This window comes from Macrotis lagotis, chromosome 1 (assembly GCF_037893015.1).
Source record: "Macrotis lagotis isolate mMagLag1 chromosome 1, bilby.v1.9.chrom.fasta, whole genome shotgun sequence".
Taxonomy (NCBI): Eukaryota; Metazoa; Chordata; class Mammalia; order Peramelemorphia; family Peramelidae; genus Macrotis; species Macrotis lagotis.
The window spans coordinates 432,908,406-432,923,751 of record NC_133658.1 but is presented as its reverse complement, the minus strand read 5'-3'; the positions used below and the strand labels follow the sequence as shown (position 1 = coordinate 432,923,751).

Sequence of the window (15,346 nt, the reverse complement as noted above, 5' to 3'; positions counted from 1 at the left end):
GCAACCAGGAGGTAATTTTTTTTAAAGACAGCTAGCTAGAATTTATAAAGCACTCTAAGTTTTTTTTCATCAAATTTCTTTTATTTTTTACAGTTCCTCATTCATCTTGATTCAGTTATTAGTGCTGCTTCCGTCTGAAGGAGCATCCTTCTGTAAGTCTTGCCTTTCCTCCAGTGGGCTGACAGAGCATAGTGGAGCATCCGACACAGAGAACCACTGTCTGTGCGTGGCTGAAGACCGTGGTGATTTTATAGCACCCGGGGTATTTTACGTACATGAAATAGGAATTGGGACTCTGCACCAGGCGTTTCTTCTTGTGCTTCTGCTTCTCCTCCTCGGGAGAGGGGTGCAGGAGGTCTTTGGCATGTTGGCGCGGGGAGATCTTTACTGCCAGAAAGGCCACTCTAAGTTTTCAAAAGCAATTTTATCTTATTTGGTCATGACAAAGGAAGAAGAAATGAACAAAATTGGGTGCTTTTTTATTGATGAGGAAACTGAGACTGAGAAGAATTGAGTGACTTTTTTTAGGGACACACTCTCTACTAGTATGTGATTGAGCCAGGATTCTTTACACTTTACCTCACTGCCTCCTACTACCATGTCAAATAATAATTACAATCATTATTACTAATAGTATAATTAGCATATCTACTAATCAGTAAATATTTGCCATCATCAGAGACCCTTCCGATCATATGATAAAGGGTCTAATACAGAACCCTTTCTTTTCCATCCTTTGTTCCACTGACTCACATCCCTCTTCATTCCAAAGTAGATACCAGGATTTTCCAGCCATATCCCAGGCTTTCCATGGAATTTAGAGCAGGGAGGAACCATGCCCATTGTCTAGTCCAATCTATAAATTTATAAGTAGGAAAACCAGGTCCAGAGAGGTCACATGGATAACTTGTGTGACCCAAGGTCATACAGGTGGTAAATGACCAAGATAGAAATCAGACCGTGGTTTTCTGACTCTAAATCTTTTTCTTCAGTATCATTCTTCCTCAGGTCCAATTTGCTGAGCCAAGGTGGAGGTTTAGACAGGCAGCCCTCTCACCACAGAAGCCCAAAGCAGCTGGCATAGCCTCAGGCAAGGCCTAGGTACCATGGAGACAGCTCATCAAAGGGGAAGAGCTAGGAGAATAATGCCAAGTTCCATTTCCCTTCAGGCAGAGCTAATGCCACCTGCTTCCTATTCCCTGCTCCCCATGCCCAGACATGGGCCTCCCATGGCACAAATGTATCCAGCATGCCCACCCTTGGAGCCATTCCTCCTTGCCTCCCCTAGGAAGCAACTGGAAGCAGGTTTGAAGGACTAAGAGTTAGGATCAAGGAAAGCATATTATTGCCTCAGTGCAGATCATAAGATCATAGGTTTAGAAATGGCAGGTACTTTTGAAATCATCTAATTTAATCTTGTCATTTTATGGGTGAGGAAATGAGGAAAAGAGAAGTGATTTGATTAAGCCAGTATCTGAACCCATGTCCTCTTACTATAAATTCAGGACTTTATAATGCATTACAAGATGACTCCCAATTATATTTCTCTACCATGATCATTCCCCTGAGTCCCAATCTTAGGACATCTCTACCTGAATATCCAACAATATTCTCAAACTCAACATGTCCCAAAGAACATCATCTCCACCACCATCCCATAAGCTATCCTTATTCCTCCCATCCTTCCATTTCTTTTAATGGTACCATTCTTCTAGTCATCCAGGTTTAAAATCAACCTTTTTCTGGGGCAATTCTTTTTTTATCGATATTTTATTTTTCCAGATACATATTATGAAAACTTTTCAACCTTCATCCATATGCATATGCATATGCATTTTTAAGTTACCTAATTTCCTTCCATCCTCCCTTCTCACCTTCCTCCCTTCAGCAGCAGTCAGGTAAATATTGTACATACACATTTCTCTTAAACATGTTTACATATTAGTCATTTTCAGTATGAGGAATTAGGATTAAGAGAAAAGAAAGAAAATCATGGGATAGGAAAGAAATACATAAGAGAAATTTTTTTAAAAGTGAATGTAGGGGTGGCTAGGTGGCACAGTGGATACAGCACCGGCCCTGGAGTCAGGAGTACCTGAGTTCAAATCTGGCCTCAGACACTTAATAATTACCTAGTTGTGTGGCCTTGGGCAAGCCACTTAACCCCATTGCCTTGCAAAAACTAAAAAAAAAGTGAATGTAGTGTTCATCAGATTCTGAAGGTTTTTTATTTTGTTTTGCTTTGTTTTTCTTCCTCTGGATAACATTGTCCATAGACAGTCTCCTAGGGTTGTCTAGGCTCTCTGAACTTCTAAGAGAAGCTGTATCCATCAGGGATGATCAACTCCCAATGTTGTTGTTGATGTGTACATTGTTCTCTTGGTTCTGCTTCCTTCTCTAAGCATCAGATCCTGTAATTCATTCCATGCTTCTCTAGAGTCTGACCATTCATGGTTTCTTATAGAATAATGATATTCCGTAACATTCATATAACAAAATGGTCATCCCCTCAATTTCAAATTCTTTGCCACTACAAAAAGAGTTGCTATGAATATTTTAGAATATGTAGGACTTCTCCCATTTTTTACAATTTCTTCTGGATATAGTCCTGGAATTGGAATTTCTGGGTCAAAAGGAATGAACAGTTTTATTGCTCTTTGGACATAGTTCCATATTGCTCTCCAGAAAGACTGGATCCATTCAGAGCTCCACCAGCAATGCATCAATGTCCCAATCCTCCTATAACTTCTCCAATGTTGATCTTTTTCCCTTTTTGTTATCTTAGCCAATCTGAGATGATACCTCCATAGTTATTTTAATTTGCATTTCTCTAATCAATAGTGATTTGGAGCATTTTTTATATGATTATATATAGCTTTAATTTCTTCATTTGAAGAAACTGTTCTGACTTGTAACCTTATTGGGGCAATTATTAATCATGTTCACTATTTGGATATAGTACATGATTATTACATTTCCCTTCACTACTCTATTGGGCAAGCCTGAGGGTTGGGGAAATTTTTTTAAAGCTATATCTCACAAGCCTCCACCAGTGTGCCTTTTGCCATCATCATCAGTTGATACCAATTGATTGGCCTTAATTAACTCCTAGAAAGGAATATTTACTAAGATAATATGGTAAGAACAGTTGGTACAAATCTTGTTCCCCAGAGTCTGTGACACTCTCCAACAGCTACATGCAAATTGGAAAAGGGGGTCAATGTTAGAATATATGTGGCAAAAGGACAACTTATAATTTTTAAAAGTCCTTTTGCTAGACTCTTAAAGATATTTCCCCTAAGTATGGTATAGCTTTTCAGAGGGATTCTTTGAAGCTACTACCTAGAAGCCTTTCATCCATTCTCTCCTTGACTTCTAATTCAGACACTATCAAGTTTCTGCTTTCCAGGGATTCTATAAGATGCCAATGTTAAATCCACAATCCCCAAGATCCTCCAAATCTCTTGAGATTCCCCAAGTGATACCTTCTCAGAAGTTTGGCTAGAATGTTCTCTCTTGACTTGTTGCTCATTTGAATCCTGGATTCCAACTCCCTCAGTGGTTCCATACAGTCTCTACAGGACATGACCAAGTGCCCACACCAGGCACTGTGCTGAATCTTAGAGATAGAAAGAAAAAACAAAACCATCCCTGTCCTCCAAAATCTTACATTCTAATGATGGAGATAGCATGTAGTTAGCCATAGATAAAGATAAGCTTAATTATTGTACTGAGGGAGGGCTGATTAGGCAGTACATTTCCCAGGACCAGGAAAACACATCCATTATTTATTCCAAGGGTAACCTGGTGGTCATGAGACACAGAGATCCAACCTGCTAATCTTTGTCTTACACTGACATTATAGGTGATTTCATCTTTTGTGTATCAACATTTTGGTACTCTGGTGGTCCTCCATTGTAGATCCTAAGCCCCTTGCAAAAACTAAAAAAAAAGTGAATGTAGTGTTCATCAGATTCTGAAGGTTTTTTATTTTGTTTTGCTTTGTTTTTCTTCCTCTGGATAACATTGTCCATAGACAGTCTCCTAGGGTTGTCTAGGCTCTCTGAACTTCTAAGTTAATAGTAACTAGAGTCAGGAAATCCAGATTTGAGTCTCAGCCTTGCTATTTAATATCTGTGTAGCAGTGGACAAATCATTTTTTTCCTATCTGATCCTTAACCTTCTCATCTGTAAAATGAAGGAGATGATCCCAGGTTGTCATTTTCAGTTCTAAATACTTTGGATCCATGATTCTCATCCAATGTTATCCCATATATCTTTTAAAAGAAGATTGACTAGGGCAGCTAGGTGGTGTAGTGGATAAAGCACCGGCCCTGGAGCCAGGAGTACCTGGGTTCAAATCGAGTCTCAGACACTTAATACTTACCTAGCTGTGTGGCTTGGGCAAGCCACTTAACCCCGTTTGCCTTGCAAAAAAAAAAACAAAAAAACCTAAAAACAAAAAAGAGATTGACCTCATATGATGGATGAAATTCTCTGTCTTTTTCCTGTATCTCATGGTTTCTGATTCAGCACTATAGCTGTCCACTTTGGGAATTTCATTTTCACTGCACTGACAACCATCTCCTTTTCTTGGTCATATCTTGGAGGTAGTATGGGACAATAGTAAGAGGGTTGGATTTAGTCCAAGAGAATCTGGGTTCAAATTTCAGCTCTTTCCCATGTAACCTCTGTAAAGTTGACAAGTCATTTCACTTCTCTAGAGTCTCAGTTTCCTTCCAACTCTAAAACCATGATCCCAGGCTGATATTCTTCATGATAGTGTCATCTATCCCAATCTCTTTCTATGAGTCTAGAATGTAGATTTGGAAGGGCTCTTACATGTGAGGAAATCAAAACCCAGAGAGAGTAAATGAGTAGCCCATGATGACGTAAACAGGAAATAGCAGAACCAAGTCTTTTCATATTTAAACCACTTTGCTCTTTCTATATACATTATACTGTTTCTGCTATCAGTAACCATCCCTTCCATATCACGATGTTCCCAAGATACTTTCACTATATCATTGGTGGGTATAAGAGATTAAATGGGAATTTGGAGGAGTTTTGTAGAAGCCACAGTTGGCAAGTGAAGGCTAACAGATGACAAAAAGTTTATGGACAATTAGTTAACTCAAATTTTACAACAATGTGCCGTAAATACCTCATAAAACAAAGTGAAAAAAATCAGACTTCTCTGGTACAAAGGCCAAAACATGTTACATGGGTTTTTCAGATCATGGTGACACTACCCCCCCCAAGCCCTGAAATATGAAAGGGATGACTATAATACTATGCTCACCAATACTCCATGTTCTGCTAGAAGCACCAACCAGAAAAAATTTCATCCCTTTTCTACAGTAGCCCTTTGAAAACTTGAAAACATGCATCATGTGGCCCCAAGTCTTTTCTAAGTTAAATATCCTCAATGCCTTCTATTGATCAGGTCCCTGCCCCAACTCCTCTGTATACATTTCTCTGTACACCAACATCCATCTTAAAATATAACCTACAAGTAGCAATAGACTCAAGATGCAGAATGAGGCAATAGGGAAATTGATTTTATTTGATTGTGCATTTTTATTGCAAGGGTTTTCTTTTTTGTTATGAGGGTAAGAACCAGGAGAGAAAATAAAATGCATATTAACTGAAAATTAAATTTAAAAATTTTTAAAGGTAACTTTCAGAGCCAAATGCAGCACTGCAGATAAAGTTTAACCAAAGACAAAAAGGATCCTAAGTGCAGGCTCTGGAGACTTACTGCATCTTCCTTTATTGCACAGTCCAATAAACCTTTATGCTTCTTTATAAGGCTATTTTAGTGTTTCAGCAAACATTCAATCCAAGAGGGCATCCTTGGTTCCTCCATTTTGCTCCAATTCAGAGAATTAGGAGTAAGACAATTTGACCCACTCCTTGGGCTGGGCCATCCAATGATTTTCATCATAGATGCAAGATAAAAGAATAATGTTATGAAGGCCGGTAATGGTTTCCAAACCAGCTGGAGCTGCTCCTGACACGCCCCAGGATTCAATCTCTGTCTCCATGGCCCACCATGCTATTTGTCACTCCCAACCTCCTGCAGATGGAGTATACCTGCTTATCTAAGAGGCTCAAGCTGTGGGATTTATGTACTGCAAAGTCTATTTATAAAACCTACAAGAGTTGGAGCACGGATTCCTCACAATAAATTTCTCCTCTCCACACTCTGGGATTTTCTCTCTGCCCATTTGTCACATTCTGAGCACTTTCCAAGAAAGGGAATCCCATTGTGTCTCAGAGAAAGAGGATCTGGGTCCTGTAGAATTTGGTAAAGTGGGTGGTATAGCTCTCCTGCCTGAGCCTGAAAGCAGAATGTTCTGCTCAGATCTAGAATGGGAAGGATGTGGAGATTCAATTCAATTCATCAATTCAATAAGCATTTATGAAGTACCTACTCTGTGCTCAACTGGATTAGTGATCTCTTGAAAGGTGTGATTCCCCAAGCTCTTCATTCCTACACCCTACCCACTCAGAATTTATGCTGAAACTCCATCTCTATCACACCTAACTGAGCTTCATTTTACATGGATGTCTGGTTTGCAGTCCCAAGAAGTCTAGTTCACTATTTCTAACCTTGCAGATTAATGTTCAAACAATGAACATTTCTAAGTCACAGGAGGGAAGGAGGAGGCTGTTGCTAACCCCTATTTTCCAACTTGCAACCAATCACATCGTTCCATATAACTCAACTAAGTAAAATGAGAGGGTAGGACCAGATGGCCTTTAAAGTACCTTCCAGGCTCAATTCATTTGGCATTAGCAAAGAGACAACAGGGAATAGGAATAACTCCTATTTCTATAGCATCTTAAGGCTCACAAAATACTTTACTCATGACAACCCAGAGAATCAAGAAAGTCAAGGGTTATCATCCCATTTTACAAATGGGGAAGCTAAGGTTTTAAAACATTAAGTGACTTCCCCAGATTAACAAAGTTCCTAGAAAGGAGATTTTAGGGCACTAGGAAAAGGTGAGGAAAGACTTTCTTGGACTGGGACTTTTCCTTGAAATCACACCCCAATGTCCACTTGTGTTTAAAAAATGTCCCTCTCTTTAGGGGAGTGGGGGAATACAGTATAAATTTAGAAATTTCTTCTCTATCCCAAGTCTCTCCCCCCCCAAATGTGGAATGAAACTGTGTCCACTCAATTCAATTCAAGATGCATCCCATAAATTCCTGCCATGAGGGGGGATTCTGCTGCTATGGATATAAAAGTCAAAACTTGCATAGTTTATGCTCTCAAGAATCTTGCCACCTGCCAGGGATGGGGATGTGGGGTGGGGAGAGAAAACAATGAAAATGACATAAGGTAGAAAGTCATTTCTAGGTAGGTAGGCTTTAGTTTCTAAATTTGTAGAATGAGAGTAGGGAATTTAGATGGCCTTGAAAGTCTCTTCCAGCTTAAAATCTATAATCATTCCACTCAAACTGCCCTGTATTTAAAGTTATTGTGCTTTCCCTTTCACCTAGGTATTCTAGAACCCATCCAGGAGATATGGACAGGCAGAAGATCTGTCACCAGGAGCGTATTTTACCTTTTGCACCATGGCAGGTCACTTTAGAATGGATCAGGGCTGCCACAGGGAAGAACCTACTACCAACATGGGGAACTCAGACTGCTCATCTCTCCCCACCCTTTAGTACCAATCCATGTTGCTGGACTGCTCATGTGACTTGGATAAAAAGTATTTACTCTATTCCTTCTAATGATATGGAAGACCACTAGTTGTTATGTACCATCTGTCCTGCCATTGCCTCCCAATGTCTCCATGCTCTATCATCCACCCTTCACATCTCAGAAACCATCTTCTGACTTGCCATCCTAGCTAACCCTCACCATTCATTCCACTCTGAACCTAAGGTTTTGGAGCATTTACCCTGATGGAATGGAAAAGAAGTTCAGAGAGTGCCATCCAAACTTCTAGCTTATTTATAGGAGTGATACAATATTAATCTGGAAAATAAGAGTGATGCCAGATTGTATCTGTTTATGCTTCCACTCACAACCTGAATCCTAAAGCTTTTTCATTCAAGTAAGGTGTATTCAAAGAGGTGAGAAGATTAAATTGATTCTGTATCTTTTTAAAAATTGATCCAATTAATAATTAATTGGTTTTGTCATGGTTCTCTGTCTCTAAACTTAGTACAGCTATCCTGTAATGGGTTATGCTTAAAAATCCAGTTCTCTTGCTAATGACTGTTCTATTCTTGGCTCAAGAAAATCTGATCTTTAAGGGATGCAGGTAGACACAAGGGAGTCAGGTCTTGGATACCACTACACTATCCTTTAAGGATGTCTGATTTGCAGTCCAAAGAAGTCTAGTCTACTATTTCTAACCTTGCAAGTTAATGTTCAAACATTGAACACTTCTTAGTCACAGGAGGAAAGGAGGAGGCTGTTGCTAACCCATGTTTTCCAACTTGCAACTATTCATGTTGTTCCATATACCTCAGCTAAGTAACCAATTATGTTACCCTAAATCCTTGATGTCACTTAACCTATTCTATTCTTCATTCTGTGCTCCCCCAACCTAGAAAAGCAGAGCTATCCTTTCTCTCAGGGTCTTTGGCTAGAAATTAAAGTAGTCATTGACCCATCTAATTCTCAGGTTGATATCCTGTTAATAAAATGTTATCTTGTTCAGAGAAACTCAGAGGTCTTTCCTGAGCTCCCCTCTAATATCTGGTCCTATTCTTGACTCAGTGTATAGACAGTAAGAGAGAGAAAGAAGAGTCAAGATCCTTACCCTCAGGAACTTCACATCAAAAGAATTTCTGTGGGTTCTGAACTGATATCCTGATGAGAGGCAGTAGGGACAAGGAAAAAGGGTTAAATTAAAATAAAGCTGAATTCTTGACACCAATGTACTTCCCATGGATCTGTGTGAGACCTTAGGTAAGTCACTCTCTTGAACCACAGATTCTTCTTCTGTAAAGTAAAGGGATTGGTTAGAGACTGCCAAGGCTTCTTCCATCTCTGACAATCTGCAGTCTAAGATATCTTTTCCACTTCTGACTTTCAGTAATTTTATTTACAAATAATCATGGGATCAATTTAGAGCTAGAAAGGATTTTTGAGAACATTTAATCCAAACTCCTCAGTAGCCACATTGAACAGAAATGATTTGCCTAAGGTCTCAAAGAGAAGGTTCTTTTAGTGTGACTGAATCCTCACTATGCTATGATATCTTGTTTTAGAGGTCTTTATGTAGCCTTCTCACCCTTCCTCTCACCAGTTAGGCTGTCCTGTGAAAGAAGGATTAAGACACTTGTTTGATGTAACTCCAGAGGGTCAATGGAGAGGCAATTGGGAGAGTGGAAGGAGGAGGAAGAGTTGAGGAGAGGAGGTAGGGAGGACTTGCAAAGGCAATCTCTAGGCCAATATAAATAATTACTGAATGTTATTAGTGAATGTAGTGACTTTGGAACCTGGAAGATAGGAGTTCAAATCCTACCTCTGACAAATCACTTAACTTCTTTAATCTCTAGGTATTTAAGACAAGAAATTTGCAGAAAAGGAAACAACCTATATAAGCAGAGTAAATATTCTTCATCCCAGGGTTCAGTGGTTATAACCTCTATAAGTAACTTTCTAAAACTCAGGGCTGTCTTGCATTGAATGGAATGATATTTCAAATAGAGAAGATTCACTCCTGGTAGGGAGAGCTTATGACAATGAAAACAATAATAATGGACTATATCAAATATGCTTTTACTGTTTAATATACATGATCTCATTTGATTCTTACAGTAATCCTGTCAGACAAAGTATTTTGTTTCTTTGACTCTTTTATTTTTCATGATATTCACAATTTGTTTGGAATATCCAGAGACATAGTGGAAAGAGCCCTAGATTTGCAGTCTAGGATGTGAACTGAAAGTTTGGCTCTTCTCCTTATTACCTGCAACCTTGGGCAAGTCATTTCTACTGAAATGAAAAGATTGAATTAGTCACTTAGTCAACTAATATTTATTAAATACCTATTAGTAGCCATGTGATCCCAGGAAAGTTGCAACCTTATTTGCCTCAGTTTTCTTAATTGTAAAGTGAGCTAGAGAAGGAAATGGCAAACTATGCCACAAATGGGGTCACACATAATTGGTCATGACTAAAAATAACTGAGCAAATTACTATGCTACAGGTACTATGCTAAGGGTTGAACTAGATAACTTCTAAGACTATCATGCCTTCTTACAAACAACTTCTTTTGAGGAAACAATGAGGTATATAGTCAATAGATTTCTTAACTAGAAAACTTAAGAGTAAAAATTCAACCTCAATAACCTACTAGTTATGTGACCCTGTGCAAATTATTTAGCTTCTCTGCAACTCAGATTACTCATTTGTAAAAGAAAGGCACTGGACTCTGTCTTCTAAGGTCCCTTTCAGTTCAAACTCTATGATACTTATGATCTTCATAACAACCTTATGAATAGTTATTTGTTATAATTGTTCAGTTGTTTTAGTCTTGCCTGACCCTTCATGATTCCATTCAGGGTTTTCTTGGCAAAGACACTGGAATGGTTTGCCATTTCTTTCTCCAGCTCATTTTACAGATGAGGAACCTGAGGCCAAGAGGGATAAATGATTTGCCAATAGTCACATTGCAAGTGAGTGATTTATACTGGATTTGAACTCAGGTCTTCATGACTCCAAATTCAGCACTCAATCTACCTAACTGCTATGAGGTATATAAGGCAAGTGTGATGATTGCCATTTTCTGGCAAGTAAACTGAGACCAATAAAGGAGATGACATAGGTAGGGTCCTTTAGCCAATAACCAGAACTTGAAACCAAGTCTCTCAACTCTTTTTTTTTTTAGGTTTTGTTGTTTTTTTTTTTTTGCAAGGCAATGGGGTTAAGTGGCTTGCCCAAGGCCACATAGCTAGGTAAAGGTCTCTCACCTCTTACATTATCCCCAAGAGCCTATTTTAGATAGATGAAGCATATATACAACTATATATAGCATAAATTAGAATACTTACTTTGATTTGGTCTGCTTGACTCCCAAAGGCATAATTGGAAGTAAAGGGTATGCATGTTGGAGGACGGGGTGGTGCTAAATGAAAGTAAATCTTGATTCCACCTAATGAAAACATTTTAAAAACCCCTAACCTGCTGAAAAGTGGAAATGTCACTGTCTGATAGGTCTACCATCACCAGAAGTTTTTAAGAGGAAGCTAAAAGATCATCTGTCCAAAACACAAAGAACAGAATTTTGCTTGAGAATAGTCTCTGATGTCCCTTCTAGCTCTGAAATTTGGTGGTATATGATTTTAAGATTTCATAATTCTAAGATTATTACTCTATGATTTTTTGATTCTATAATCTTGCTCTAAAATAACCACTGAACCCAGGGCTAAGTATAGCTATATCCTTACCCAGTCCCTCCTTCACCTATCCATTCTCTTTTCTGGGGGAGGTACAAGAGAGATCCCTAAAATCTCAACTGTTGGGTGGCAGTCCTGGTAAAGGCAGGTTTGGCCAAAAACAATTGCCCTTTGGTATCTAAAGCAAGGTTTTCTATGTTTTCTATGTATGGCCTGTGAATTTTCCCCTAAATCAGAAGTACTTTGTTCCCTTATTTAATACTATATCCCAATCCCCAAAATACATACATGCAAATATTACACTTGCATTCATGAACATGTTCATGTATCCATATGTATATGCATACAGACACATACTCCCCCACAGTAAACCTAGCCACTCTGTTCATTAAAATATATCCTCCACCAGGGAAAAGGTTAATTGATGAATTTACATTTTATCAGCAGTCAGTGGTTATACTAATAATTCTATTTTGTGGTGCTTGGAGATCTAGGGGTCTTGGGGGTAGGGGATGTCGATTCTCCACTAGGTTTCCAAGGCAGGGTTGGGCTACAGGCCCTCCTGGGGACCACAGCTCTGACATACAGTAATTGGCATCTTTCTCCAGTTTACTTGATGTCAGTACTCCCTGTAATTCTCTGGGACAGTGCAGTATCCCCTAGGATGCTGGCCCTTTTCATCTCTTATTCCGGAAGCCCCCCCTTGCTTCTGTGCTTCAGTAATGAGAAGGTGATCAATGAAAGCCCCCAAGCACCTTCCGTATCTTAAACCCCAACCCCCTGGGCAAGAGGGCCAAGGTTCCAACAGGCAGGTGCCTGTGGTGACATCTAAGAAAGATGGCACCCCTCAGGGGGTCCAAGAATGCTTGAAGCCTTCTCATAATCGTAGTGATCATAGCCCCACCAGCTGAGTTGGAACTTCCAAAGCCCTTTCAAACATATTCCCTCACCAGGGCCTCGCAATAGCACAGCAAGGGGGGCAGAATACAAATGATCATTTGCATCTCAGAGAAGAAACTGAGGATATTAGCAGCAGCGGATGCAGATAGTTATTGTAAGAGATAGAATTTGAACCCAAGTTTTCTATCTATAAATCTAGGACTTCCCTCCAATATCTCCTTGGAGAATAGAGTTCTTAACTTGGGGGTCCATGATATTTTGAAAAAAAATTGATAACTATTTCAATATAATTGGTTTCCTTCATGGAACCTATTTATTGTGTGGATTTGGAAACATTTTTTCCAAGAAGGGGTCCATAGGGATGCCTCATTATTCAGAAAACATAAAGAACCCCAGTCTCTATTTAGTAAGCTGAAAACTAAGGGTTGCTATTTCTATAGAAAGGCTTAAAAGCATTTTCCTCAAAACAATGCAGGGATGGTAGTATACTATCATCCCCACTTTACAGAAGAGAAAACTGAGACTCAGAAAGGGGAAAAAAATGAGCAGAGCATAAGGAAGAGAAGAATATGAAGAAAGATTACAGTCGTGTAAACAGAGAACCAACAGTAAAAGACTGCAGGATGCAGATTAATGCAATAAGAAATCATGATTCTAGAGGACTGAAGGGATCTGCTAGGTAAGAGTCTACCATCACCAGAGGTCTTTAAGAGGAGGCTAAATGTAAGGAGGTGGTGCCTCAATGACAAGGACAGAAAGAGGCAATATGCTGTCAGACATGCTCACTGAAGCAGCTGATTTGTATAACTGTGAAGTGGGGATCATTGAGAAACAATATTCAAATTTGAGAAAATAAAAAAGTAGAAATTAAAGTGGAAATTACTTGCACATAGGCCACTCAGTAAAAGGCAAGGCCAGTATAAAAAATCCAGATCTTTTCAGAGCCAGAACTTTTACCATTAGAGCATACTCCTTCCCTCCAAATCTTCCATTGCAGAGATTTCTTTCTTTAGTTGAAAATCAAACTAATTGGTTTTTAAAGTCCTTTAAATTCCTAAAAGAACACTCAGATTATCCTAAAATAGAACTTATTCCACCTCCATTGGATATTGGGTATTGTAGAGAGGATGCCTATGTTGGGAGGGATATTGGAGTAAATGACCTCAAAGATCTTATGTTCCCATAAAATCATTCCCATTTCCTGGTGTAGAAAACTGAGACCCAGAGAGATTATGAGGTTTGCCAGAAGTTGACCAAGGATTGAAATGCAGAGCTGGAACTTTAGATTCCCAGCTCAGATCTATGTTCCACCATACTAGCATGTCTTTTAATAGGAGAGAAACAAGTTAATCCTTTCCCAGGCTCTGCAGAGTGGGATGGTTCCCCCAATATATGTCCCCAAGGATTTTTCTTTATCTTATTTCAGCAGTGCCTGGTTTCTCTCCTGCTCCCAGCAAGACAATTTTAGCACCTAATGATTCTTTACTCTCCTGGGTATTACTCTAAAATAGTCAGACTAAACATTCCCCTTCTCATTCACTTTGGTTCTGACTGTTTTGGACTTTGTCCAATTACCCCAGGTCTTGCCTCCCTGCCTGCAACCCTTTCCCACCTTCCCATTCTCCCATTGCTATCTCCCACCCCCTCACACCTCACTTTCTAGAAGAGACGAGTGATACGAATGGGATTGCTAGTGTTCAAAGTTGGAATCACTCCTCACTCTCCAGATCCATCAAAGTTATAGATTCATAGAATTTTGATCCAAAAGGGACTTCAAAGCTCATCTAATCCAACTTCATTTTTCCAGATTTTAAAAAAAGCATCCCAGAAAGAGAAAGTGATATGACTAGTTTCAAGCAATATTCAGATCCTAGTTCTCAAGACTCCAAATCATCCACGATATAATTCTCGTGCAAATGGAGACATGCTAGAGCCAACTATGGTCAGTTAGTGAGAGTCAATTATAAAATTTCCAATATGAGCATTTATCTGCCTCAGTTTCCTCATCTATAAAACAGAGATTATAATAGACCCTGCTTCCCATTTTTTGCCCACCTTCCCAGCACCACCATGAAAAGACTTACTCAGGACAACAAAAGTATTTGGAATTAGATCTTCTCCAATTGTTTTCACTCATAAAGGCTTACTTGCTAAGCCTAGGCAAAAGAACAGGGAGCTCTCCCATCAGTCAGATGGACTCAGAGAATGAAGTGAACTCCTACCGGTTTCATTTCTGTCCATGTTCTTCCAATATCAGTGGTGATTCATCCCCAGGATGGGTGAGGGGCAAGTTCTGCTACAAGCCTTGGCATATAACTGCCATGCTCTTTAGTCAGACCCCATATCCAAAATGCCAGGGAATACTAGACCAGACCAGGCAACTGAGGACCCTTAAAAGTTAATGACCTCCTCTCCCTCCATTGGTACTCCATCCCTCCTGTTGAATTTTCTAAAAAAGTACTTAACTACTTGGATTTCAGAGAGAGAAAAAGAGATTAACAGAAAGAGACAGGTTGGAAGAAGAAATCTGGGTAACAGCTGCTTTACTATTTTTCCTCAGGGAAAGAAATAAATTAGTAATCTAATGAAACAAGAGTGGGAGCTACAGTGAAGACACAGTCCCCACTACCACAGAGTAAAATGTTAGCAAACTTCTTCTACAATGACTGATAGTAATTATTTTAATAAATGAATAACAATCATAATCCCTATTTCATGATCCCTATAGAAACCTTTCGTAAATACAGCCTAAACATGGAGTAGTGGAAAGACTTCCAAACTAAAAATCAGAAGGCTGTGATTAGATACATATGACCTTGAAAAAATATCACTTCCCCTCCTTGGTTTCTTCATATTTTAATTGGGTAAATTGGACAAGTTGCTTTCTGAGCTCTAATTTTTATCATTTTTTGAAGTTGGGGCTTGGTTTCTGGTACTATACCATAAATTTCACTCAAGATGAATAATATGGGATAGGAAGGAGGGGGGTAAGAGAGAGATTTAATGAGCATCTAATATAAGCTGACTATCTGACAACTTGGCAAAATGGTTGGAGAGTCTGCCTTGGAGTAAG

At 39.2% G+C, this 15,346-nt stretch overlaps 1 protein-coding gene across 1 annotated transcript; it reads right to left on the bottom strand.

The window, feature by feature from the left end:
* Positions 1–74: 74 nt before the first annotated feature.
* Positions 75–277, bottom strand: LOC141518811 (small ribosomal subunit protein eS27-like). Its single transcript, XM_074231139.1, has one exon. The coding sequence runs from the start codon at positions 275–277 to the stop codon at positions 119–121; it is 159 nt and encodes a 52-aa protein (XP_074087240.1). The 3' UTR covers positions 75–118.
* Positions 278–15,346: the final 15,069 nt, after the last annotated feature.

Coding starts and splice junctions, on each gene's coding strand:
- LOC141518811 (XM_074231139.1), bottom strand. CDS start 277: ATGTACGTAAAATACCCCGGGTGCTATAAAATCACCACGGTCTTCAGC.